Below are 27,277 nucleotides of genomic sequence, written 5' to 3'. Positions count from 1 at the left end.
TCAAATCTGAACTTGCCAAAGAGATAATATTGGCAACATTTTTCTGACGTGTACATTGATAAGATGCTAAAAACAAAACATTTAAAAGTGTAGGATATACACACTCTTTTAGTCTATGTGTTTGTGAGTGAAGTGTCATGTGTTAATTTACAGATGTGTGATCTATTTGGCACGCTCATGTTTATGGAACTGGTGTGGGAGTGGTGGGACTTGTTGTGGGGGATGGACCCGTTAAGACTCTGATAAGGACCCAAGAACATTTCTTTTCTGGACATTTCTGGTTTTCCTTCAAACACAACTAAACGTTGAAATTCCCCATTGGAATGCTTTGACCTATAGATGCTTCCTTAATCTGTCCATCATCTGTGCTTAGAAACCCATAAATGGACTCATTATTCTCTGTGAAAATCTGAGAATCTTCATGGACATATTTTCTGGAGGGAACTATCCATACGTTACCCCCTGTGAGGGGTTTGACGTGGGCTGCTGAAAACTTTAATCCCCCCAACCTAGGCAGAAAGGTACATATCATGCACATGAAAAAGGCAGGTATGGGTGTCTCTGAAGAAAAATTCTGTGTGGAAAGGATCATCCTGGATGAAGTAAGTTTGGGTGAATTAGCACAACGGCAGAATGAGATAAAAGCACCCTCTTTAAAGGAAAAGATCCGTGACTCTATGAGGTAAGATGCAAAAACATGTATATAAGGAAAACATGTCTAAGGAAAATGTGCAATCAACCTTTGGTGACATTCATGATAGATCTGCACAAATTAACATTGAAAAATAAAACTTTTTGCATTGCATTGTTTTCTAATTGTTAATGTTTAACACTCTTTTCAGTATAAAAATCAGCTTTTTTAGTGTATGTATTTTATGAGCAGTGCACATACTGTACTATTACCAAAAGCAATATAAAAGTGAAAAGTTAAAGGTGCTTAAAATTGCAGGACAGCTGGATGATAAACTTTCACATGCATCATTCCTATCTTTGTATAAGAAGTGGGAGAAAATGTATCTTACCTGTGCGTAAGTGTGTGTATGTGTTTATGTGTGTGTGTGTGTGTGTGTGTGTCCGTGCGGCGTGCGCACTCATCTGTGCATGTTACATTGAATTGTTCATCCTATAGCATTGAGGATTTGCCATTTATTGAAATAAGGTTTCTCGTGCTGGTAAAAACTCTACAAAAAATCCAAAATCATAAAAAACACAATAATAATAATAATAATATTTATAGTTTATGTATAATATAATATGTACAATATGTGTAATTCGTATGTATAAAACAATAATAATAATAAAAATAATTAGGGATGTTCCGATACTTGTATCGGGTTCGATACTGCGCTCATGTAATTGTGCTCATACAAATGCTCAGAAACCAAAAAACGATACCATCTGACATAAAAATGTCATTCCATAAACATTCAGCGCACAAATTAAAATCATGCTATGTCCTAATAGGATTATTATTCATTATTTATTTAATTAAACATATAGTTTGCACATGCTGCGCACTTAAAATGTAAGTGCTTGTGAATGTGTGGAGCTGGTGTTGTGCTGACATAAAGACACACAGTGCTCATACCTTTTAGAGCTCCTTGAATCATACATGGAAAACACCATAATGAGCATCGCACACTATGTTTGTAGCAGATGACAGCGAGCAGAGCGCTAATTCACTTTGTGGCGCAAGGCATAAATAGACTACATATTTATTTAATTAAAAAGCAGCCTTTTGCGGTTTAATAATCAATTTGAGTCACATAGGGACTGGCTTTTCCAGAGGTGAGTAGCTACCATCATAAACAACACAGAAACAGAAAGCGTTTCAAAATAAAAGCTTCCGCCAAAATAAAAGCTAAATTTAAATGGAAAAAAGTATGACAGAAATGTATCACTACTGTTTAGTTATATAATTTTTACTGTAATACTACTACTACCAATTATAATAATAAATCAATAGTAATTGTGTCATATTTAAGCAATATCTCACATCTGTGTTGCTGTTACGCAGCACTTTATTTGACAAATAACTCAAATGTTGTATTTTGGATTGTGTAGGTTCTGTATAAAAGCACTTCATTTGATAAAAATAATAGAGTATTATGTTGGATATTAATTGTTCTATTAACATTTGATGTTCATTTGATTTTCATGTTTCAATGAATTAATTTATTTAAACACCATTTTGATGATAAAATTGAAATAAACTGTTGATATGTAATTCAGGAAAAAAAAACAGGTATCGGCATTGGAATCGGCGAGTAACGAAAAGGAAGTATCTGTGCTCGTTCTAAAAAAAATTGGTATCGGGACATCCCTAATAATAATAATAATAATAATAATAATTTATTGACCAATGCAATTTAGTATGTGAGCTTGCATAATACAGAGGAAGCAAGTGGAAAATAATTGTTTAAACATTCTGTTGCACTGCATTTCTTCCATGACCTTCATAGAGGTAGATAACGGAAGTAGCTTGAGCATTTCATTGGTTGAAATGTAGTATCGGTTTGCTGTTCTAATCTTGTGGTTATTGTTGCCAAACATCGCCCAATAATCTCAAGGATGCTTTAAAATGCTTTTTCTCTTTTCCTTTTGTTGATTATTATTCTCTGTAAATACATCTTTTAATTTCTTCATTCTTGCATTCTCTGCTCAAGATGCTCTGCGGGGCAGTTGAAGATTTGGATTCTAACATGGATTCCAGTTCTCTCTTGGATTCCCCAGTATTCCATCCAGGAAAATGCTCTTGGTGACCTGGTTTCGGGTGTCAGTGTGGGAATCATGCACCTGCCTCAGGGTCAGTTAATGACTAGTGCAAATCACAAAGAAACCCCGATGATGTCTCCAGAAGAAATAAGAGGCTAAATAATGTTTAAAACAAAATATAAAAATGTCAAAAGGTGCATTTTAGGGTTAAGTCAATCTACTTGTCTTATATATACATTGAGTAAAAGCTAGCTGTGAAAGGGAAGTTTCTGAAGGAATATACTGTATTATATATAAGCTTGTGTTCTCAGGTATGGCGTATGCTCTGCTGGCTTCTGTCCCACCTGTGTTTGGTCTCTACACCTCCTTTTATCCTGTACTCGTTTACTTCATCTTTGGCACATCGAGACACGTGTCAGTAGGTGAGAGACAGAAATACAGTACACAAAGATGAACAAATATTTTTATTACAGTTTTATATTTTATACCATTATACAATAATAATATCTTACAGTGTGATACCTCACCATATAAACACCTTGTTTGAGTGTGCGGATGGTTTTGCAGTTTGCAGGAGTGCTTTTATGTCTTTGCAGGTACCTTTGCGGTGATTAGCATAATGATCGGCGGCGTCTCAGAGCGATTAGTTCCTGATGATCGCTTTCTGACCAATGGGACGAACGGATCGGTCATCGCGGATACGGTGGCGCGAGATGAGCTACGGGTGAAAGTGGCCGCAGCAACGACTTTGCTGTGCGGTGTCTTTCAAGTGAGTCAACTTACTAACTTGCAAACCATGTGTAAAAATATAAATGAATGAATTAATGTTAAGCAAAGGAACCATTAGTTTTTATTAAGATAAACATTTTGTTAAAAATGTCCTTTGTTTATGAAAATGTCATATTTTGTCTGTTTCTGAAGGTTTTGTTGGGTCTAGTTAGGTTCGGGTTTGTGGTGACGTATCTCTCAGAGCCGTTGATTCGGGGATACACGACAGGTGCAGCTACTCATGTGATCATCTCTCAGCTCAAATACATGTTTGGAGTCTCACCCAGACGATTCAGTGGACCCCTGCAGCTGGTTTATGTAAGACACAATATATTCTGTGCCTCAATATTTGGCAAAAACCAGAAGCCATTGTTTTAGTCTGTCCCGTCTGACAAAATTTGTTGGCCACCACAAACTTATCACTGACCCCTGCCCGGCCACCCCTGTGAAAAAATCCTGGCTCTGCCACTGCCCTCATATCATTCCTAACCAGGATCAGAAATTACATTTTCTATTAAGGGGCAAAAATTGTCCCTTGGATACATTTTTGGCATTTTTTTCTAAACTTTTATTTAAAGGGGTCATGGCATACTCTTTTTTTTTTTTTTAATGAAATTGTATTATCTTCCCTGAGGTCCACTGGTGACATTAGTAAAGTTTTTTTTTGTTTTTTTTTTGCACCAAAACAGTCATAATTTAGTAATATATGATCATTTTCCACCCTGTCTCTGGCCCTCTTCTCTGAAACGCTCGGTTTTGGCCTCAGCGCCTCCTTAAAACTTAAACGTAAATGCCCACTGTTCTGATTGGCTAACATCATGTAGCCCCTTGAATAAAGACATATTTAAACAGTCCATGCTTATATGAGCCGAAACAACACACATACATAGTCCAAATAATAGAAGTGTGAATAGACGCACATACTGTAATTTACAGTATCACATTGCTGAAAATGCATCAGAACAGTCAGAGACTTCCATCTAGTACATATTTACGTACAACAATTAAAAATAGCACAGATTAGAAAAAAAAACAAGACCCAGAGCAGCAGAATGAAACAGAATGAGGTCTTCTTTTCAGAGTTGTAACTTGAAACCACATGTTTTAAAAGTGGCGCGAGATACATGACAGCGGTCAAAGATGTCTGTGTAGTGCATGTTTACATGCAAAAATAATTAAACATAGTCTAGATGGATCCCTTTTGGTGTTCAGGAATAGTTAGTAGGCCACAGTAGGCCTGTCTGTCCTGTTCTCTCTCTGTTTACCGAATGAGTGCCAGTGGGTGGGTCCAAGGGTGCGATGATGTAAAGTAGGCATTGATGTTGTTGCTGTAGACGCAATAATGAATGAATGCACCCCCTAGAGATGCACGGTAGTCACGGAAGTAGAGAACAATGCATTTTTGCAGCTGGTTTCAACAAATTATTTTATTGAATTGGGGATTAAGATTTGAGTTCTGAAATGTACAGTATGTTTTTATAGTAGAAAGACCTCTTTAAAATATGTCAAAATATCAAGGAAAATTGTATTCCTCATGACATGACCCCTTTAATAATATTAATATTTTGTGCTAATGTGTATTGCTACTTTTAGATTTAAATATTAAGAACAATATCAGATGTTATTAAGAAAAAAACAGAAACTGGGGCATTTTTTTTGCCCCCACATTTTGAAATTCAGGGGCATTTTTGTCCCAAATCCCCTATTATAAACCTGTATAACACAAAAGGAAATGTTTAAAAGATTTTCCGTTTGCTGATTTTCAATACATAAAAGTAAACTATTCAACTTGTGCATCATATTCCAAGTCTTCTTAAGACATACCATGCATTTGAATAATGAACAGACTGACATTTAAAGGGATACTGCAGTTCACCCAAGAATTAAAATTCTCTCATTATTTATTCACCCTCATGCCATCCCGGATGTGTATGGTGTTCTTTCTGCTGCTGAACACAAACAAAGATTTTTAGAATAATTACAGCTATGTAGGTGCATACAATGCAAGTCAATAAAAAAAAAAGCAGATAAGCTTTGAAGCAAATAAAGACAGCATAAAAGTAATCTGTAAGACTCCAGTGGTTTAATCCATGTCTTCTGAAGCGATCCACTCGGTTTTAGTTGAGAACAGACCAAAAATTTTGACATCAGCAGTCTCCTTGGAGATCATGATTTCAAGCCCAATTACACGTCCTATAGCACCATCTAGCACTCTGCACATGCGTCAAGCAGTAGGAAGTGTAATCGAGCTTAAAAGTGTTCAACAGAAGAGAGAATGACATACACATCTGGGATGGCATGAGGGTGAGTAAATGATGAGAGAATTTTCATTTTTGGGGAATTATCCCTTTAAATGAGAGATTATAATGAACTTAATTTAGATACCTCACCATTAATACATATAAATGACCATTAATGTGTCTCCCCCTACAGTAATATTATTTCAGACATGTTAACATACACATTAATTGAATTAATGAATTACTCTCTTGTCAGACTTTGGTGGATCTGGGCAGTTTACTACCACAGACACACATTCCCACTCTGGTGGTCAGTCTGGTGGCTCTCACAGCTCTGATCATTGTGAAAGAGATAAACTCCTGCTACAGTCACAAATTACTTCTCCCTATACCCATAGAGCTGATGGTGGTAAGTTCACCATGTGATGATGTGTGTTTCTGTATTTTATTATGTGCCAGTTTTTGTCCAGTCGAAATTTCAAACTAGTAGTATGCAAAGAGAGCTGCACTGTAAACAGCTTTGTGTGTATATTTGCAGATTATTGCAGGGACTCTTGTTTCACATTATACTGATCTGAGAGCTGTCAATGGTGTTGATGTGGTGGGAGATATTCCAAGTGGGTAAGTGTGTGTGTGTGTGTGTGTGTCCAGGTATTCCATACGTTGTGGGGGCCAAATGTCCGCACAAGGATAGTAAAACCTGAAATTTTTGATGTTGTGGGGACAATCAGTTGGTCCCCATGAGGAAAACAGCTTATAAATCATACTAAATTATAATTTTTGAAAATTTAAAAATGCAGAAAGTTTTTCGTGGGGGTTAGGTTTAGGGGTAGGGTAGGGTTAGGGGATAGAATATAAAGTTTGTACAGTATAAAAACCATTATGTCTATGGAGAGTCCTCATAAAACATGAAAACACAACATGAGTGTGTGCATGCGCGTGTGTGTGTGTGTGTGTGTGTGTGTGTGTGCGTGTGTTAGATTTATATTACATTTAGAATGATACATTCAGTTATTCCTAAGGCATTGGATATACCAAGAACACAGTGAGAATGCTGTATATCAGAACCCTCAGTACAAGTATGTTTAAAGAACAGGATTGGAATGAGTTTAGTCTGATGTTGTTCACTCATGCAGCAGTCAAACTGTTTCCATTTCAAAACAATATAATTCCTAAATGCAACAAAACTGGCTTCACACATGAGGTTAGAAAGTTTTCTTGACTTAACAAGTCAACATGTACAACATAGAACTGATCTCATTCCAGACCTCATGAAGTTCAAGGGTTCACAACCTCCACGTTATAAAGAATTGTGAGGACCTGAATTCTTCGACTCCTACTTGCTTGAGCAAATAAAGGACGCACACAACTTAAGAGCTAGTGGGCCGAAATGACTTTTGCCCCATTCAGTGCATTTCTTACTGTACGTTGTTGTTTGTAACATTTTCAATTTTAAAATATTTCCAGCTTATAATGCAGAGACATCTGCAAGATTGCAATTTGTTGTTAGATTTCCCTGAAAAGTGTAAACACTGTGGCTTTATGGTGCCATTACTCTGTTTGTTTGAGCATCCCAAACAGCCCAACACAGCAACGTTGGCTCAATCAAGGGCTTGAGTTTGTGGTGGGACTACCTGGCTGTCTGACTATCCAATGGCAGATGGGAGAGTTTGAGAAACCTTTTTAAAAATTGTCATTATTTATTAATTTTCCATTTGGTGACAGTTTACCTTCAAAGTCACAGTGCACTGCAAAAATCATATTCAAGTCAAAAATGTTACTTACTATGACTAAATCGACCTGAAGATTTAGGTTTCAGCAATGAAAGTAATTTTTTATGATTTAGAAGTAGACCCTTGAGGTAAGAATGGCAGGTTACCATTTTTTTTGTGTGTGTGATGAGAAGAATGGAGCAATTTCTATATGTTGGTTAACTTACAATCATATACTTTTTCATGGCAGATAATTTTTTAGTTTTATATATATATATACATGGTACTTTAGCAGGCTTGTAGAGCCTTACTATGGAAAGAGTATAAATAACAGCAAAAAGTTTGTTCCTGTTATACTTCTAAGACACAGTTCAATCCTAAGACTGATCAATTTCACATATATTTTTGATCTGTAAACTTTGACCCCCTCCTTAGACTGCTGCCACCACAAGTTCCAGAGGTGTGTTACTTTTCCTCAGTTGTTGGAGATGCTTTTGCAGTGGCTGTGGTGGGATATGCCATCAACATTTCTCTGGGCAAGACCTTTGCTCTCAAATATGGATATAAAGTAGACAGCAATCAGGTACACACATATCCTGAACTAATCTTAGCTCAGCAAAACTGACATGGACACCTACCTACAAACTCGATAACGTAGCTAACATTTCATCATATGAAAATTCTATTGGAGATATGTTGAGGTAAGGTTTGCCTGTACAGTCAAGTCTGTAAAAAGTCTCTCTCCTTTTGCTTCTGTAGGAGTTGGTGGCGTTGGGGCTCTGTAATGCCATTGGTGGATTCTTCCAGTGCTACTCCGTCACTTCCTCAATGTCTCGTAGTCTTGTCCAGGAGAGCTCTGGAGGAAAGACGCAGGTAACAAATGCAAATTAACAAAATAAATGTGCACATTTAACCCTTTAATGCGTACCTCAGGTCTTCTTTAGTGACCCAGGACCTCATTTCACTCCCTGTACCTCATCCATTTTTTGGAGTTGTGCCCATACCTTTAGTATTCCACAATCTTTCTCTTGAATAGCAAAATTGCAAAAAAATATATGTTATAAAACTGATTAATTACTAAACGTGTATAGGGTGTAACGAACGCTAACAATGACAGGCAGACGAAGACGATGATGATGTGAAGAACCTAAGTGCAGTTTATTTACAGTGGCTTCCAAACGTGAAACATAACAAAACATAAACATGAACTTGACTATACTAGACTAAACTTGACTTGACTTGACTTGATACGACGCTACACAAACAATACCTGACCCAGAACAATGGCAAACATAAGGGCTAAATAAATCCTTGAGTCGGATGGGCTACAACAGCAGAAGACCACATCGGGCACTTTATTAGGACCATAGTGCTCCTAATAAAGTGCTCAGTGAGTGTATATTTCTTTGTTTATTACAAGACAAATAAGTACTATATTCATACAAAAGACATGTTGATTTTCTGTGTGACAATGGTGAATTATCAGTATTCCATATGTGTGTCCACATTAATATTAGATGTGCAATTTCTTACTCAAGGTTGCGCTGATGTGTCAGTGAGTGACTTGATTTACATTTGACATTGATATTTGAAGAAAAAGCAATGTTGAAGTAAACTATAGCAAGTGTAACACATGAACAGTATGATTTGACTATTGTCATTTAAGTGTACTACTGAAATTATTTGAGTTTTGCATCTATTTAGACTCAAAAAGTGCCTAAGAAACTACATATGTGTAGCTTGTGTGTACATTATGTGTTATGTGTAGCTCAAAATGTGTTTAACAGCCAGTTGCGTCTCATGAAATTTCAGTGTGGAAGTTATGAATTCTGTTCTATATTTGTTGCATCATCTCTTTGATAAATGAAAAATAATACATCAAAATATATCAGAAAATGTTGTATTCTATTATTTTCTAATTGTTTTGGAAATGTTTTGAATATTTGACACTATTTGGGCATTTTGTAGATCCATATGTGATAAATATAAGTGCCGGGTCGAGACATGAGAATGTAATAATGTTTGGCGAATCGCCCATGCATTTAAGGGTAAAACAAAAACACTCTAATTCTGTCTATTATGTATAACCACAGATATATGTTTGTGCCTTTTAGGTTGCTGGATTGATATCTGCTGTTATTGTGCTCATCACTGTTTTGAAGCTTGGCCCAGTTTTTGAGGAGCTGCCCAAAGTAAGTCATCTATGCAAATGAACATTGGACAAAACATGTATCAAGAGGAGCAGTTTCAATACTGAAGTTAACTTATACAGTATGTACATAATTCATGACTTCACTCCAAACCTGCACTTCACCGAAAGCCATCTTGTGTCAGAGGTGGCATGTCTTGCATTTTTTGTATAATTTTATATTTTTCCCTGTCGTTGACTTTCCCTTTTGGTTAATGTAATCCAGGTTTGTAGTTTGATTTGTAAGCAGTATGTTTGTGTGTGTGTGTGTCTGTGTGTGTGTGTTTGTCATCAGGCAGTGCTGTCCACCATTGTGTTTGTGAATCTGAAAGGAATGTTCATGCAGTGTCAAGATATTCCTGCTCTGTGGAAGAACAACAAAATAGATCTGGTGAGATCTGGTTATCTAAACTGAAATTGATGTATCCTGTGTATTACACTGTGTCCTGACTTTTTCTCTTTCTTGTGGCATGTCTACTAGCTGGTGTGGCTGGTGACATTTCTCTGTACTGTTCTGCTAAATCTGGACCTGGGTCTGGCAGCTTCTATCAGCTTCACTCTTCTCACTGTGATCTTCAGGACCCAGCGGTGAGTGCGTGTGAGAGAGTCTGTATTTACTTGTCCATAAATACAATGGCTGGTTATTTAACTAATCTAACAACCTTCATTTTTGTCTGTCCAGTCCAAGATACTCTTTACTAGGCAGGGTGCCTGACACAGAACTGTACTTAGAAACAGAGTCATATAAGGAGGTGAGGCAATGTTTGTCTGTGGGTCAGTATGTATGCATTGTGAGCTTATATAATTAATGTTTGTGTTTATGGACAGGCAAAAGAAATCCCTGGTTTCACTATATTCCGTTCCTCTGCAATGATCTTCTATGCTAATGCTGGACTCTATAAAGAGGCCCTACTGGAGAAGGTACCATAGACATCAATAGAACGCACAGATGCACGACAATGGACTGAAAAATTAAACCAGCAAACACAATTACAAGGAAACAAACAAAGTCTTCACTTATCATTTCTTTCTAGTGTGGAATAAATGTTGCACAGCTGCTCAAGCTGAAAAAGAGAAAAAAAGAGGAGGAGAAACATGCAGAGAAAATGGCACAAAAGAGACAAGTGAAAGAACAAGATAAGCAGGTGAGTGATGAATGTTGTAATGAGGAATTCTGGAAACTGTTCTGAGAGTGAGAGAACAAGAGAGGATTTCAGTCCAAATACCAGAGCATACAGACAAGCGCACACACACACACACACACATATGTTGGTGCAGCTATCATTATGAGGACTCTCCATAGACATAATGATTTTTAAAACATAGTTTAGTATGTTTTTTTAAGTGATTTGAATTATGGGGACACTAGAAATGTCCTCATAAACCACATTTATAGTATAATACCCTTGTAATTACCAGTTTGTAACCTAAAAAAAAGTCCTCGTAAACCACTTAAACCTGCTCACAGACACAAACACACAAACACAAGCTAATTATAATGACTACAGGCTTCAGTTCCATTTCTTTTTTATTGCTTATGTATGTATGTACAGTATGTATTTATTTATTTATTTGCCATTGCAGTTTTTTTCCTTTTGAGAAATTTTTTCAACAGTTTTTTTCACCAAAGAATAACTAGGTTAAAAAAACACACAAATACACAATTGATTTTAATGAAAATTCTCTCATCATTTACTCACCCTCATGCCATCCCAGATGTGTATGACTTACTTGCTTCTGCAGAACACAAATTAAGATTTTTAAAAGAATATCTCAGCACTGTATATAAAGGCAGCATAAAAGTAATCCAGTGGTTAAATCCATATCTTTATGATAGATGTGGGTGAGAAACAGATCTTTTTCCTTTTTTACTATAAATTCTCCTCCCCAGTGAGTGGCGATATGCACGAAGAATGCAAATCGCCATAAACAAAAGAGGAAGAATGTGAAAGTAACATTAAAGTGGAGATTTAGAGTAAAAGTGGAATTAAATGTAATCTGTTTCTCACCCACACTTATATCACTTCTGAAGATATGGATTCAACCACTGGAGTCATATGGATTACTTTTATGCTGCCTTTATCTGCTTTTTGGACCTTCAAAGTTCTGGCCACCATTCACTTGAATTGTATGGACCTACAGAGCTGAAATATTCTTCTAAAAATCTTCCTTTGTGTTCATCAGAAGAAAGAAAGTCATACACATCTGGGATGGCATGAGGGTGAGTAAATGATGAGAGAAGTTTCATTTTTGAGTGAACTATTCCTTAAGACATGTTTTCATTGTGGTGACCACTGGGAGGTACCCACAATGTTGATGATTTCAGGTTATGAGTGTGGGACCAACTATACTGAAAATGAAATTCAATGTAACGCTTTTTAAGTTCATAACATTCAGAATGATTTGTTACTAAGCAGTTAACTATCTTGTTTATAGACTGGAGTTCTGCGAGAGTTAGCAAACAGAATGGTGATCTCCATGAAGAATGTAAGTGACTCAGCGAACTGCCACAAAGCGAACCAGAAACACATTTTCATTGACAACGGAATAGCAACAGTAACCCACGGTAACATCAACTTGGGCTACCAGTCAGAGCAGGACTCAGATCTAGAAGATAAGGAGGAGCAGAAGAAGACAGACACACACTCCATCATCCTAGACTTCACTCCTGTCAGCTTCATCGACACAGTCACCCTGAAAACACTGAAAGATGTAAGAGAGAAAGTTGTAGGGCTTTACTGGTTGTTTAGATCAGTGTTACTATCAGAAATAATTAATAATTATTTCTGTAGTTATTAATTAATATTTAGGTTAATCAATTGAATCTAACTCATTAAAACCTCATATGGGGCTCCAGTAAATGTAGTGTGCTACGTTTAGGAGCAAGTTTGGTTATTAGCAATAATTAATGATTATCAAAGATAATGATTAATTATTAAAATCAATAGAACATTGATGAGAATCAATGTTAGCTTTTTTAATCCTTTAAAATCAACAATTATCAAAGATAATCGTTAATTGTTAACGTCGATGAAACATTAATTAAAATTAACACTAGCTTATTGATCATTCAAATTCAACAATCATCAAAGATAATTATCAATTATCAAAAATCAATAGAATATTAATAAGGATTAATATTGACGGGGCACCGCCCTGGAATCAGGGACTAATAACCAGATAGTAAAACAGTCTCAATATTAGATTGTTTTCTTAGGCATCCGAAGAATATCGATTTTCGGGAAAAAACAATGAATGAAAGTTTGAATCCGAGCACTGACATCCCGTCAGCATGACACAGGCGTATGCAAAACAAACCAAAACACTTCTCTTTGTAATATAAACAAAAGTTTATTTATGCAGTAATATCAATTAATAATTAATACAATGCAGTCAATAAACTTCCGACTTACAACTACAAACTAAACAGTGATATGATTAGATATGGAAATAAAATAATCCTATAACACATAAGGTGTGTGTGTGTGTGTGTGTGTGTGTGTAGAGAGAGAGAGAGAGAGAGATTACTAAGAGAGAGAGAGAGAGAGAGAGAGAGAGAAGTGACAGCCCTAAAGCCGATTTCGCGATCGTGGGAGAGAAAACAGCTGTCAGTTTGGTGGACGGCTCGTAAAAGTCCCGCGTTATTTGACTCTTTAATGGATGAACTCATTTGCTGTCTCACCCGCGATGGCGAAATTGCACAACAGTCCAATTTGGTTGGACCACAATACAACAAATCTCATTTGTGATAATTAATACCCTGAGTATTAATAATGAGCGGACATGGCGGTCCGTAAACTGTACAAGCAAAAACCTTGAAACACAAGAATGACACACTATAATATTCTATCTCTGCCCAGATGTAAACCTCTTACTTGAATCGCATGAGGACACAGGTAGAATGTGTTTTCCTCCGTCCTTTAACTTTGACCCGGTTCCTTGAGGTTCAGGTGATGACGGGAGGCCGTTTCCTCGCTCTGTCGGCGGGCGGTATGGCTGTTGATTGTAGGCGGGCGGTACGGCTATTGACTCTCGGCGGGCTGGCGGAGAACTCAGAAATGTCGACTTGATTGAAGATGGAAGAGAAATCTTTAATCTCTTCACTTCTGTAGGCAAACGGATGAAGATGCGGATTGCTCAGCGGTCTCCTTCGGATCAGTTAGAGTGTTTGGTTGAACACAGAGTAATCTCGACTCGTCCAACGAGATGGAGATTGTATGGCTACAGTTTCAAGTCGGACATTACTTCCTTGTGCCACGAGATTGCACCTGAGAGCAGAAAAAAAAAACTACATCTATATTCGGTGAACAGAGTCGCTGGAAGTAAATTCTGGAAGCATTTCAGAGGTATTTCAACTCCTGATGATGTCATGTTTGAGGGACGTTCTGTTGTGTGCCTCATCCAATAGGAGTTGAGAGTTCGATCCTTTAGTGAACAAGGCTTCATGGATTTGTAGTCTGTTTTGGACTCCCTTTGTTTGATTTTGGCGTGATTTTTATCAGTAAAATTTACGACATGGAATGTGTGGGAGCTGAGTTAGGTTTTACGACTTGTGTTAGGCCTGCCTTTGTCTTCTATCTGAATACATGAGGCCCAACAAAGTCATCACATTGAGTACATAAATGTTAAGTCAGTAGCCAAAGGGTCATGGTGGAAAGAAAGCTGAAGCTGGGGGAAGGTGAGAGGTAGGGATAAAAATGGGGGTCCATCTCACAAAGGGTCACATTTTAACCCATAAATCTACTATAAGGATCCTTAAGAATTTTGCATTCGTGACATTATTATAAATAATAACATTATTTAGCGATTAACATTTTTAATCAAATGAATTACATGATAAGCTAATTTATTAACTGAAATAATCGTATATATAAATATTTGCAGAGACAGGCCCCCAAATAACAGTAATTCAGTATATAATAATTAAATAACCATAAATAATTACATTTTAGTAATTATAAATATAATATACGTATATTATAAATATAACAATCCAGACAATTAAAATGCATTATATTATTGTGGCAGACGAGTAAAATATTTACTGTATAAGACAATACAAAAAGTGATCAACAGCAATCCATTTAGCAAATTAATTTGTCAATCTGTCAGAGATAGATTTATTATAAGGGCTTTTCTATGCGTCTATGTACACATGCGTCAGACAGACACTTTTGGAGTGTCTCACTTTGAGTTTTTAGGTCGTATGTGAAGGTAAACACAGTTTTTAAACATAGAAAAACCATCTCGAGATTTCTGCATTTGGAATTGCGCTCAGTCCAGCTGTGTTTGAACGCAAGAACATGTTTTCATCTTGTGCTCTCGCTGGCCTCAAACAAACCTGAGTTTGGTTTGTTCTCTGTACAGCTGTGCATTGCCTATACAGCTATAGTTTCGCTTACTGCCCCCCGCTGAAAACAGGTAGTACTTTAAGCTTGAATTGCAGAAAATCAAAATGCTGTTTCCAAATGTTCATATACCTTGAAATTGCCCCCAATCTGCCAAATTACTGAGAAGTGCCTTTTCCCATTAGGCATTTTTGCATATTATCAGATGCGTTCACCTTTCTTAGTAGTGCTACTTATAGCATGTTTCTTGAGCAACCTCCGAGACAGGGGTTCTGGTCTCATGGACCACTATTCCACCTGGTATTAAGATGTGTTTTGGGGAGATCCAATCACATGTGGTTAGCCCTAAATACAGGTCTAAACGGGGGTCTAAAGTGGTTTGTGATCAGATCACAAAAACCACATACGATTGTGGTCAAAAATGCATGTTACCGCATAACATTTTAGGTGTAAACTCCAATCCGTCCTGTATACATCCTGGCAGCAGTGAAGCACCACCCCTCACCTGTCCATCAACCACAGCGCTAAAATAAGAATTTAAACTTTGATGATTACAAGCGGCTTTAAACGGAAATAATCATCCGACCAGAACATTTTAAAAAAGCGGATGCATACACAATCACGAGAGCTTCACAGATCTTCTTTAATGTGTCTGATATCAAGTCAGATCAAACACCTGAAGCTCCTTTATTACAGGTAATCCACTAAAATAACGGATAATTCTGCTTGATATGTTGCGTTTGTGCTTAGATTCAATTTGAACACCATCTGGGAGAAACAGGTTTTTTCTTTTTTTTTTTTTTTTTTTTTTAACTTTCTTTGTCATTTCTGACTTTGTTGCGCTTTATTATCATGCAGTAACACACTTACATATTGATTTATGTATGTCGTCATGAAACAGAGACCCTCCCCTCCAAATCTGAACACAAGTGGTCACAGGAGACACATTTAAGTGACCAGGTGTAAACAGTGATGTGTCTCACCTGACCACATGTGACCGGATCACCCGAGATGCATCGTAATACCAGATGGAAATGGGGTCATGGAAACGAGGAAGTAAGCGCATTAACATAACATTGAGCGTGATTTAGAGTTTGCATTTCTGCTCTAAAATTACATTTATACTCCAATAACGGTTAGATTTTGGGTTGAAGTTTGGGTTGGGGAGTAGAGTAAATAAAATATGCATTCCTGTTGACTATATCACATCATTTACAACTAAAAATACAACTCGCTTTTGGTTTCGCTGTGGATATTTTACCTCAACAACACTTCCAGCTTCGGCCACTGGGAGCAGTGGTTTGATTTTCGGTAAGCATAGACTAATTTCAACAACAGAACTTTTGTCCCTGCCAAATTCACAGTGCGATAATATGGTACAGTTTAGTTCTTAGAAACGTTTGTTAATGTTTTGTCAAAGTGGATCAGTGTTTAATATCTCTGGTTTTTAACAGACAAACAAAATATTTGTTGTGTTTTATTACCTTGCTTCTAGATAATTAGAGATTTTGCAGAGGTGGATGTCACCGTATACATTGCTGGATGTCAAGGTGGGTCAAAAATTTTAGATACACGCCCCTAATTAAAACGCAATCACTCGCATGCTAAATCAGAGACTTGGAAAATACAAAATAGTGCAAATAATCATAATGTGTTATCAGAAATATCATGCTTGTTGTGATTGTGTGATGTACGTGTCCACAGTGTGTGTAGTGCAGCAGCTGGAGCGAGGGGACTTCTTCTCAGAGTCTGTCACCAAAGGTCGACTTTTCCCATCTATACATGATGCTGTGCTGCACTGTCTGTCACAGTCTGGAAAAGAACTGCCCAGTTCTAAGTTTGCACTGGTGAGGCTCTGATCACATGGTTTTGTCATGTCATTCTGTTCAGTTTCCTGTCACATTAATTTGTTTCTGTTGCTCTGGAAACAGGAAATGCCCTGCGTTACAAGATTGTAACCACCAGATGTCAGCCTGTCTTTCTTCCATGACCATGCTGTCTCTCTTTTCTCAATTCACAATGTAGGACTCTGTGTTTCCATGACAACTTATGTCACTGTTGTCTTGTGATTATACCAGTCACTGGATAGTAACAGATCACAAATAAAACATCTAAAGACATTTTTAGAAACTGTTGTGACAGTTTGAGAACTCAAATGAGTTGGTTAATGCATATACAAATTATTATTATTTCTACAAATAATAATTACAAATAGGGCTATGAATTGATTCAAATTTTAATGGAATTAATTACTTCAAATTAAGTAATCAAATTAATCGCATATATAAATATTTGCAGAGAAAGGCCCCCTATATAAAAATATTTAAATATATAATTATTAAATAATTATTAAAAAAAATAAGTAGGCTATAATATATGTAATAAATAGAATAATTCAGATAATTAAAATACATTTATTGTGGCAGATGAGTTAAAGGAATAGTTCACCCAAAAAGGAAAATTCTCTCATCATTTATTCACCCTCATGTCATCCCAGATGTGTATGACTTTCTTTCTCCTGCAGAACACAAATGAAGATTTTTAGAAGAATATCTCAGCTCTGTAGGTCCTTTCAATGCAAGTGAATAGTGATCAGAACTCTAAAATCTGAAGATGAAATCAGCATAAAAATAATCCATCAGACTCCAGTGGTTTAATCAATGTCTTCTGAAGTGATCCAGTTGGTTTTGGGTGAGAACAGACCAAAATATAACTCCTTTTTCACTGTACATCTTAAAAGGTCTCTAGCCACATAGGATCATGATTTCAAGCTCGATTACACTTTCTAGTGCTTTATGCATGCACAACCTGTGTCTCGTTTCGAAGGCTGCGTGCTAGCTAGGACGTGTCCTTTGAAGGCTGCAGTATACCGAGTGTCCTCCTTTAAACAAGCCTCATTTAAACGAGACGGCCTTCGCAGGACAAACGGAAACGGAACGTAACATGGTTGCTATGACAGCACGTCACTCTTTAACAAGTGCGAGCGCTTTGAGTGAGAAGGGAACAAAGTCCCTCTGGAAGGAAATGCATGAGGTACATTTTAAGAGAGTTATAATGATGTAAAGAGAAAAGAAAATCTAATACTTTATTTTAATTATATATTAATATAATTATACATATTATATACTCTGCACCCATCTACTGATGTACTTCAACTTGGGAATTAACATTCCTTGCGTTTTAACATCATATTTACGGCCAAATTGGCGTCATTTATTTTAGACATTTCCGTTGAAGCAAAGAATTGTGGGTTGTGAGTGCCCTCGTAGGATACACCTCATGCATACTCCGAATTCCCATGAAAGGAGGTCACATTCGAAGTGTCCTACATGCTTTTCTGAAACGAGGCGGCCTCGATGACAAATGCGACCTCCGGAGGACGCAGCCTTTGAAACGAGACACAGCCATAGAGCGCTAGATGGCACTATAGAAAGTGTAATCGAGCATGAAATCATGATCGTGCCTAGAGACTGCAATGAAAAGACTCACAGTGGAACAGGAGTTATATTTTGGTATGTTCTAATTTTTTTATACATGTTATTTTTTATATAATTAATCACACTGAATTAATGCGTTAAAATGACAGCGCTAGTTAAAAATTAATGAGGAAAATCCTCATTGCAGAATTATTATTGGGAATTAAAGGAATAGTTCACCCAAAAATGATAATTCTCTCATGATTGACTTACCTTTAAGCCATCCCAGATGTGTATGACTTTCCTTCTTCAGCAGAACTGAAGTGAAGATTTTTATAAGCATATGTCAGCTCTGTTTGTCCATACAATGCAAGTAAACGGGTGCCATTAGATTGCTGTCTATTTGACGATCCAAAAGGCATATTTAGACAGCATAAAAGTAATCCACACGACTTCAGTTGATCATTGAATGTCTTCTGAAGTAAATCGATAGGTTGGTGTTAGAAACAAATTGATAATTAAAACGTTTTTAACTTTAAATCGTTGCTTCTGCCCACCGCTGTATTGCTGTTTGAAATGACCTAAGTCTCGTGTGACGTTCGTTCCTCTGTTGTGTACAAAGCACACGCTTCCGACTTCTCATGTCAACGCACCATTGCGCTTACGTCATTGATGCGTTGACTGCTGGCAGGAAGCAATTTTTAAAAGTGAATAAAGTTTTTATTTATAAAGTTTCTATTTATTTTTTACACAAACCTATTGGTTTGCTTCAGAAGACATTAATTGATCGACTGAAAAAAAAAATAGAGCTCAAATGTGTTAATAAACATCTTCACTCCGGTTCTGCTGAAGAAGGAAAGCCATACACGTCTGGGACGGCTTAAAGGTGAGTCAATCATGAGAGGATTTTCATTTTTGAGCAAACTAACCCTTTAAGAAGTTTTTAAACTGTTGTTTACCTGGAGTGCTATGTTGAAAATGTTACTCATGACTGTCAAAAATATATATATTTTTTTTTGGTCAGCCTTGCTGTCCCAGGTGCTGTATACAGTGATAAACAGGAGCTCATTAACAGATTTATAAATTGACTCTACATACTAGTCAATACATACTCTGAGAATCTGACGTCCTGTTTATTTCATTGGTTAAACCTACTGAGTGGGGCCCATCAGGCCCATCAATGGTTCTGGTAAGATCTCCTTGACAAGGTCAAGACAAGGTCCAGTCTACGTCTCACCTTGTGTTTTGGAAATATTATTTGCATTTAAAAAAATAAAAAAAAAGAAAGAAAGAAAAAAATAAAAGAAAAAGCATGTGTATATTCAATACATTTTATTTTATGTGAATAGTGTGTGAATATTTCCTATATTTACAACTGTTTTGAGAAGGAATGCCTTTTCAAGAAAAAGATGCTCTTATGTATAATGACGTAAATGGGATTTTAGGTGTACATCTCTGTGTGTGTTTGTATTAAAAAAAAAAAAAAAAAAAAAAAAAACTTCCATTGCATATTTCATATTACATTTTGTGTGATACATTTGAGTTTTCCTAAGGCTTTCAATACAACAGGAACACAGTGAAATTGCGTTTGTCTGATGTTGTTCGCTCATGCAGCAAAATTAAACTGGTTTAATTGTTAAACTGTTTCTTTTTCAAAACAAATCAGTAAATGCAACAACACTGACCTTACACAGAAGGTTAGAAGGTTTTCTTGGCAACTTAGTCTTAATCTCAGTAGACTTACTTTGTAAAACCCTCAAAACACGTCTACAGCAAAGCACTAATCCCATTCTAGACCTCATGAAATTCCTGCACACAGACCTCACACGAATTGTTAGGACCTGAATTATTTAGTTTAAGTCAGTGGGGCAAGACAGCCTGCCTGAAACAACTGTTGCACCATATCAATGCACTTCTTATATGCCAAAGCTAACAAATCACAGACTGTGTTTCAAAACCTAGTGATCTGTCAACCTAGACAGTACTTTGTACACTATATAGAGGTGCTCCGGGTCAGCTCAGCTATCACAGCTTATCAAAAGTTGACTTATGTGTGCGTATTTTGTTATTATGATGTTTTGTGTTGCCAACAACTATTAGATTAGATGGATCTTTCTTGTCATTGTGTAGAGTACATGAAACTAACTAGAAGTGCAAATAGCAATATATTATTAAATGGTGAAAGTGCAAATATAAAGAGGAACAGATGCTAAGAAACAGCCAGTGCAAATGACAAATAATATAAATATAAATGGTGCATTGTAAAGTGAATGTAGAAATGGCAGGTGACCATTACAGGGCAAATGACATAAATGTTTAAACAGAGAGTGTATAGAATATACAGTCAGGATTGATATGGTAATTATACTTTAAAAGCGGGGTATAATAAATAACCATTTACTATTGCTGTGAAAAAGACATGTTTAAAGAGGCATTTGTATTTGAATTTTCACTCCTATATTAAATTAGTCTCATTTGTTGTCTCTGTAGGAATAGTCTTCTGTGTCAAATAATTGCCCATATAATGAATCATAGCTAATAGTTCTGTAAAGTTATGCAGAACATTTACAGTATAAGATTTCTAAACATTCATCTTTCTTGTGTGTGGTTGCATTGGCCTACCAAGGTGTAATATTTGTGGACAATTCACAGCTTATCACAGCATGAGGAATTTAACATGGTTAACAATTGAACATGCTTTGTGGCTTTAACAGGCACGTGTTGTTCTGAAGTAGGCTTGTAAAGCATTGCTATGGACAGAGTTTAATAGGAGAAGAGGTGCTTCGAAATGGGTTTTATTTCCCATTACACTTTTATGAGACAGTTCAATCATTAAAATGTTACATTAGTTACACTGATTAACCTGATTGTTAAACTTGAATCCCCAATCCTAAAACTGTGGTATTAGGGCAACAAAATAAACGATACTGTCACATTCCTAAGAATGAGAGCTTTCATTTGATATTTGACGTCCATTTAAGTGATATGTGAAAGACTTTTATATTTATATATATATTAATATTTCTACCACATTACCTCTAGGTGGCGCTTATTTACGACACGGATGTTTTCAGCCCTTATTTTGTTATTTTATGTAACATAAATGCAATTGATGGTGTTTTCTGAAAAGTTCAGATTCTAAGCTTTCAAATGATACCATATATGCCTGACTTATGTATTCAAGGACTTAATTACGAGTTCTGAGCACATGAATGACCCAGCGAAGTCAAAAGTTCAACTGGGAAACTTGGAATTCTAGATAAGATGATACCTGAGTTTCCGAGTTGGGAGGAGTCATAAAGTTTCAACATGGCAGAGGAGAGTACAGTTTCTGAAGTGAATGACAGGTTTTGTTCATTTTTCTAAATACAGCTAATTGTTAGCACTTACCGTTTTGGTCAAATTCATTTATGTGTATCAGCAACCATTCTATGCATGTTGTAAAAAATGAGTGGTTAGTGACTTTGGAATACCACTAGCCACAGTGGCTGGTGAGCCAAAAAGTTAATGTTAACCCCTGTATGTATGGTTCAGGTTCAGTGTTCCTTACAGTACACATTATAATTTAAAAAATATTATTATCAGAAAACAGATAGTTCTGTTCCTGGATTCTGATTGGTCTATAGTTGTGCTTTATTCACAATAAAATATCACAATATTCAATTCCTCTGCAATGTCCTTATGCTGAACTCTATCAGTACTGAATACAGAACTCATGTATTTGAGATATTTCATTACACCCATCTTACAGTATAACATTCTGAGAGATCATGTGAGAAAATAAATAAAAAGAATGACAGTGGTGAAGATACAGCTGGGTGAGGAGGAGGGAGAAGTAGAGATGACCTTGAAGAGGCTTCAGTGATACTGACCCTGAGATAATAACACACTGATTTGTTACAACACATGCTGAGACATTGTTATCAGGTCCTCCAGTTTTAGTAAACTGTATAATGCTCAATAAGACAAATACAGAAACACCTTCTGAACACACTATCCCAAAAGTTCATGTTTCTACCATTTCAAAATAGTTTAACCAAAACTAAAGCAGACGGGCCTAACACTGTGAACCAAACTGTAGATACTGTTTATAAATGGGTTTAGTTATTTGTTGAAAAATGTCTTTGGCAACACATAGGAGAGAATAAAAGAGAATCATATGGACTTAAATGGATAACACCAATAAGATTTCTGGATGTCAAGGTGGGAAAAATTTGAGACTTCCTACTGATGTACACTCACTGAGCACTTTATGAGGAACACTATGATCCTAATAAAGTGCCCGACATGGTCTTCTTCTGTTGTAGCCCATCCACCTCAAGGTTCGATGTGTTGTGCATTCTGAGATGCTATTCTGCTCACTTAAATTGTACAGAGTGGTTACCTGAGTTATTGTAGCCTTTCTGTCAGCTCAAACCAGTCTGGCCATTCTCCATTGACCTCTCTCATCAACAAGGCGTTTCCGTCCACAGAACTGATGCTCACTGTGGGTTTTTTTGTTTTTCGCACCATTCTCTTTACACTTTAGAGACTGTTGTGTGTGAAAATCCCAGGAGATCAGCAGTTACAGAAATAATCAAACCAGCCCGTCTGGCACCAGAAATCATGCCACGCTCCAAATCACAGAGATCACATTTTTTCTCCATTCTGATGGTTGATGTGAACATTAACTGAAGCTCCTGACCCGTATCTGCATGATTTTATGCATTGCACTGCTGCCACACAATTGGCTGAACAGATAATCGCATGAATAAGTGTACAGGTGTTCCTAATAAAGTGCTCAGGGAGTGTAATTAACAGGATAGTCACATTATTTGATATGTTTAGCTATGTTTTGTGTATATGCAAAAGAACCTTCAAAATGAATGTTTGTTGTTCATCAGATTATGAGACAATATTATATTTGTATATTTTTTATTTGAAAAAACAAAAACAAAAAAAACCATAATTTTAGATATTCAAAATGTGCATGCATAATGATTTATATCAAACCAAATAAATGCACAATATCATTTTTATTAATAAGTCCACTCTCTGCTCCGCAACACTGCTGTAAGATCCAGTGTTTATGCTGTACACAACAAACACATAATACTGAACAACAACGGCACACTTGGTAGATTACTGTTGGTCCCACACAAGCATACATGAGTATCTTATGCACCTAAGGCCATTTTCTGAAATATAATTACATTGAAAGAAGAGAGCTGGGACAAAATCGGCATCATTACTTCATGATAGCTGATATGCACAGGCTCTGGTGGGCCAGACAGATTGAGGTTAAGTGCTTTACTGGTATTACACTGTGTATGGCATACAGGCTGTAACACCCTGGGGTATAGTATGGATCGGAGTTAATTTTTTCTCTATTAGGAACTCAGTACAGTTCTGTGAGTGATTTTGCAGTGTAAAGTTATAGTTAATCCAAAAATAAAAATTCTGTCATCATATACTTACCCTCATGTTGTTCCTAACTATGACCTTTCTTAAGCAGAACACAAAACAAAATTGTAATCAATATTCTGGTCTGTATTTTTAATGCAATAGCAATTGATAGGGACTCACTTTAAAGCTTACAAACAGGACCCAAAAGTATCATAAAAGTAGTCCATGTGTTTCATGCATCAGATTCCAAATCTTGTGAAGCCAAATGATTTTGTTTTGATGAGAAACAACCCAAAATTCAAATAATTTTTCTGTAACTTAAAACGTCAGTTTCTTTCATGCACACGTGAATGTTCAAACAGACATCAATATTATCAGGTTGTTTCTCACGAAAACCTATGGTATGAGGGAGAGTAAATGATGACAGAATTTTCATTTTTGGGTGAACTATCCCTTTAAGGTGCAGGGCAGTGCTGTTTGTTTTTGATGAGGGCAGAGTTTATGCTCTTGTTTCACACTGGACAGTGATGTGTTTGCAGGGGTTTTAAATTACACTTTCGTATAACAGTGTGCTTTTATTCTCTTCAGGCTTCGGTAGAAGTCTGGCTTCATTCTCCGGTGGAAGGAACTCCAGGTGATGTCGCCCCCATATAGGTGTGGTCAAATGCTGCCAACGCTGAACAGAAAGAAACAGATATTCACACATCGTGTATACTAATACTTGCACACCCACAAACACTATACCGTACAGCAGAGGTTCATACAGTGGTGGAGAGAAACAGCAATGCCTCTAACATCATTTTGTAGTACATCACAGTTTTTGATGTCACACTGAGACGACAATGAAACCCACTCTCCTAGAATCAAGCACCGGTAGTTTTGGACAGTCCAATTTATTTTTGTTATTTCAAAGAATTGGTTCAATTAACTTCACTAATTCTGGTCATCATTACTTAATTATAGTGGTCCCATTAGTCCCCAAATTCAAGCCTTAATTGTTTTTGTACCAGAATAAATATTTGGTTTTATTATTTGTATTTAGTGTAAATTTATCTGTTAGTATGATGTTGTCATCCTGTTTGAGATCCTCATTGTTTATGTGCCAGGTAAGTATGGCACTTTAAATAAATTGCATTTGAAAATGATTTATTTTTCAAATAAAAATTAGTTAAATGGCTTAGTGAAGTTGAACTACTTTAAATTATGAGTGTCTTGTACTGTAGTTTGGTAAGCACTTTCAAAGTAGCTTCCCCAAAACTGCTTCACACTGCCATATATTGAAAACTCCTCCTCATAGACACAGTTGCAGTCATACCTCAGTGAGAGAGCCTTTGCTGTGCAGCAGTTTGTAGAGGACGGTGAGAGGAATGCAAAGCATGGATGAGAGAGCAAGAAACCAGCCCAGCACCTCACCCCACCACGGGTACAAATACACACCATTATACACTAAGCGCTTGTAGTTGATCACATGAAACAAGAAAACACCCTGCGAGAAAACACAAATCCCACTTCAATAATTTAACTCATAAAACTGAAACACCTCACTAACAAAAAAGTGCCAAAATAGTATCTTGGTACTACAATGATTTGTTAAGGATTTTTTTGCACCATATCTACCATGGTAAGTATCTTAGAATACCATAGATACCATTACTACAATCATGTACCATGGTCTACATCAAAGTGCCAAGGTATAAGATGTAACATGGTACTGCAACAGTCATTTTTTTGTAAACGACTTTAAATGAATATTCCGGGTTCAATACAAGTTAAACTCAATCCACGGCATTTGCGGCATAATGTTGATTACCACAAAAATATATTTCTTCTCGTCTCACCTTTTCTTAAAAAACAAAAACAAAACTAAAATCAAGGTTACAGTGAGACACTTACAATGGAAGTGAATGGGACCAATTTTTGGAGGGTTTAAAGGCAGAAATGTGATTCTTATAATTTTATAAAAGCACTTACATTCATTCTTCTGTTAAAACTCATGTGTTATTTGCTGTAAAGTTGTTTAAATCGCCGTTTTACAGTCGTTTTAGAGTTTACAGCGTTATGTCGTCATGGCAATTAAGTTGTAAAATTGGATAAATTTACACAGAAAAGGTTAGTAAGCAATTTTATCACACTAAAATCACATTAACACGCATATTGTTTACGTCTTGTGACTATACTTTTGAAATAGTGAGTATTTTAACATTTACAGATTAGCCTCCATTCACTTCCATTATAAGTGCCTCATTTTTTTTTTTAAGAAAAGGAGAGACGAGTCAAAATACATTTTAGTGGTAATCAATCTTATGCTACAAATGCTGTCGATTGAGCTTAACTTGTATTGAACCCGGAATATTCCTTTAATATTTTATCTCATGAACAACTCACCATGCACACTACTGGTGTAATGTAAGACCAGCACCACTTCATATACGGCAGAGGACGATAGCCGATCATACGGGCCACATCGTCCATGAATCGATCAGCACCTGAAAGAAAGAAAGTGATCTGATGCATAAAGCACACAAAACTTCAATACACTTTCTCGATATAGTAAGCTCTAATTGGATTGGCTGTCTTTATGCAACTTCCAATAATAAGGGCAGAGAGGTTTTTGTAAAACATCCACCTGGAAACAAAATCGTGTTTCAAGGTACTGGGTTGATATAAGCTTTTGGGTTAAACACTTTTATAACTGGATTTTCCAAAGTTCGCCAGGTTAGTGACATCAAATCTTTGAAAGACATTCAGAGTTTTGCTTAAGACACTTTGTTGCAAGCAAACAAGTTATCCATGAGCAAAACTGTATATTCTGCTTTGTATTCTTACTGTAGCCTTGTCTGTAAAATGGTCTGCACTTTCTTTCACAATACATTTTTTTATTCATGCTGGTCTTTTAATGATATTTCTCAGATAATTCGGCTCCTCAACCACATTTAGGAACAATATAAACTGTGACTGATCGCTTTACATGTCAATCAGATGTCACTTTCTGTCTAAGTGGGCGGTTCTTGGCTATAATATGCTGCAATTTGGACCAGACTTTTTGCCGTTTCGTTTTAGATCCGGCTACTCAGGACTAGGATTGGGTCACCACTTGATGTCCAATAAAAAAATCTGGGTCTTGAACCAAAACCAGTTAAAGGGATAGTTCAGCCAAAAATGTAAATTCTCTCATGCCATCCCAGATGTGTATGACTTTCTTTCTTCTGCTGAACAAAAATGAATATATTTAGAAAAAATATCTCAGCTCTGTAGGGCAATGCAAGTGAATGGTAGCCAAAACTTTGATGCTCCAAAAAGCACATAAAGGCAGCATAAAAGTAATCCATAATACTTAAGTGGTTTAATATATATCGTCTGAAGTGATATGATAAGTGTGGGTGAGAAACAGATCAATATGTAAGTCCTTTTTTACTATAAATCTCCAATTTCACTTTCACATCTGAACTAAACAGGCTCCCCATGTAACTTTCAGATGTGAAAGTGAAAGTGGAGATTTAGAGTA

The 27,277-nt window shown here is 36.5% G+C and overlaps 2 protein-coding genes across 3 annotated transcripts in view; one reads left to right on the top strand and one right to left on the bottom strand.

The window, feature by feature from the left end:
* The first annotated feature begins 306 nt into the window (after window positions 1-306).
* Window positions 307-19,825, top strand: si:ch211-117c9.2 (solute carrier family 26 member 6). The gene is made up of 19 exons (XM_051662810.1): window positions 307-682; window positions 2,667-2,806; window positions 3,027-3,137; window positions 3,312-3,484; window positions 3,637-3,801; window positions 5,980-6,132; window positions 6,262-6,344; window positions 7,871-8,018; window positions 8,195-8,308; window positions 9,550-9,627; window positions 9,919-10,014; window positions 10,105-10,211; window positions 10,306-10,375; window positions 10,452-10,544; window positions 10,658-10,768; window positions 12,060-12,335; window positions 16,467-16,521; window positions 16,676-16,818; window positions 16,903-19,825. Exons 1-19 carry the CDS (start codon window positions 531-533, stop codon window positions 16,927-16,929), a joined length of 2,295 nt encoding a protein of 764 aa, XP_051518770.1. The 5' UTR covers window positions 307-530; the 3' UTR covers window positions 16,930-19,825.
* A 3,469-nt stretch (window positions 19,826-23,294) lies between these two features.
* LOC127420486 (sodium- and chloride-dependent creatine transporter 1-like) overlaps window positions 23,295-27,277 on the bottom strand; it is a 28,174-nt gene continuing 24,191 nt past the window's right edge. The window contains exons 12-14 of one of the 2 annotated variants that reach the window (XM_051662817.1): window positions 26,158-26,258; window positions 25,088-25,258; window positions 23,296-24,448 (exon numbers count right to left, since the gene is read on the bottom strand). In XM_051662817.1, coding sequence (XP_051518777.1) covers window positions 24,317-24,448; window positions 25,088-25,258; window positions 26,158-26,258 — 404 coding nt within the window. In that variant the 3' untranslated portion in view covers window positions 23,296-24,316. Of the gene's footprint in view, window positions 24,449-25,087; window positions 25,259-26,157; window positions 26,259-27,277 lie in introns of both variants that reach the window. The other variant, XM_051662818.1, reaches the window with a different exon arrangement.

The sequence above is a fragment of the Myxocyprinus asiaticus genome, chromosome 29 (assembly GCF_019703515.2).
Source record: "Myxocyprinus asiaticus isolate MX2 ecotype Aquarium Trade chromosome 29, UBuf_Myxa_2, whole genome shotgun sequence".
NCBI classification, from domain to species: Eukaryota; Metazoa; Chordata; class Actinopteri; order Cypriniformes; family Catostomidae; genus Myxocyprinus; species Myxocyprinus asiaticus.
Note: the sequence above shows the minus strand (reverse complement) of the source record. Positions and strands in the feature narration are given on the sequence as shown.

Bases quoted from the DNA above. Each gene is read 5' to 3' on its own strand.
- si:ch211-117c9.2 (XM_051662810.1), top strand. From the start codon at position 531: ATGCACATGAAAAAGGCAGGTATGGGTGTCTCTGAAGAAAAATTCTGT. The intron at 683-2,666 runs GTAAGATGCAAA...TCTCTGCTCAAG, and splicing joins AAGATCCGTGACTCTATGAG to ATGCTCTGCGGGGCAGTTGA. The intron at 10,769-12,059 runs GTGAGTGATGAA...TCTTGTTTATAG, and splicing joins TGAAAGAACAAGATAAGCAG to ACTGGAGTTCTGCGAGAGTT.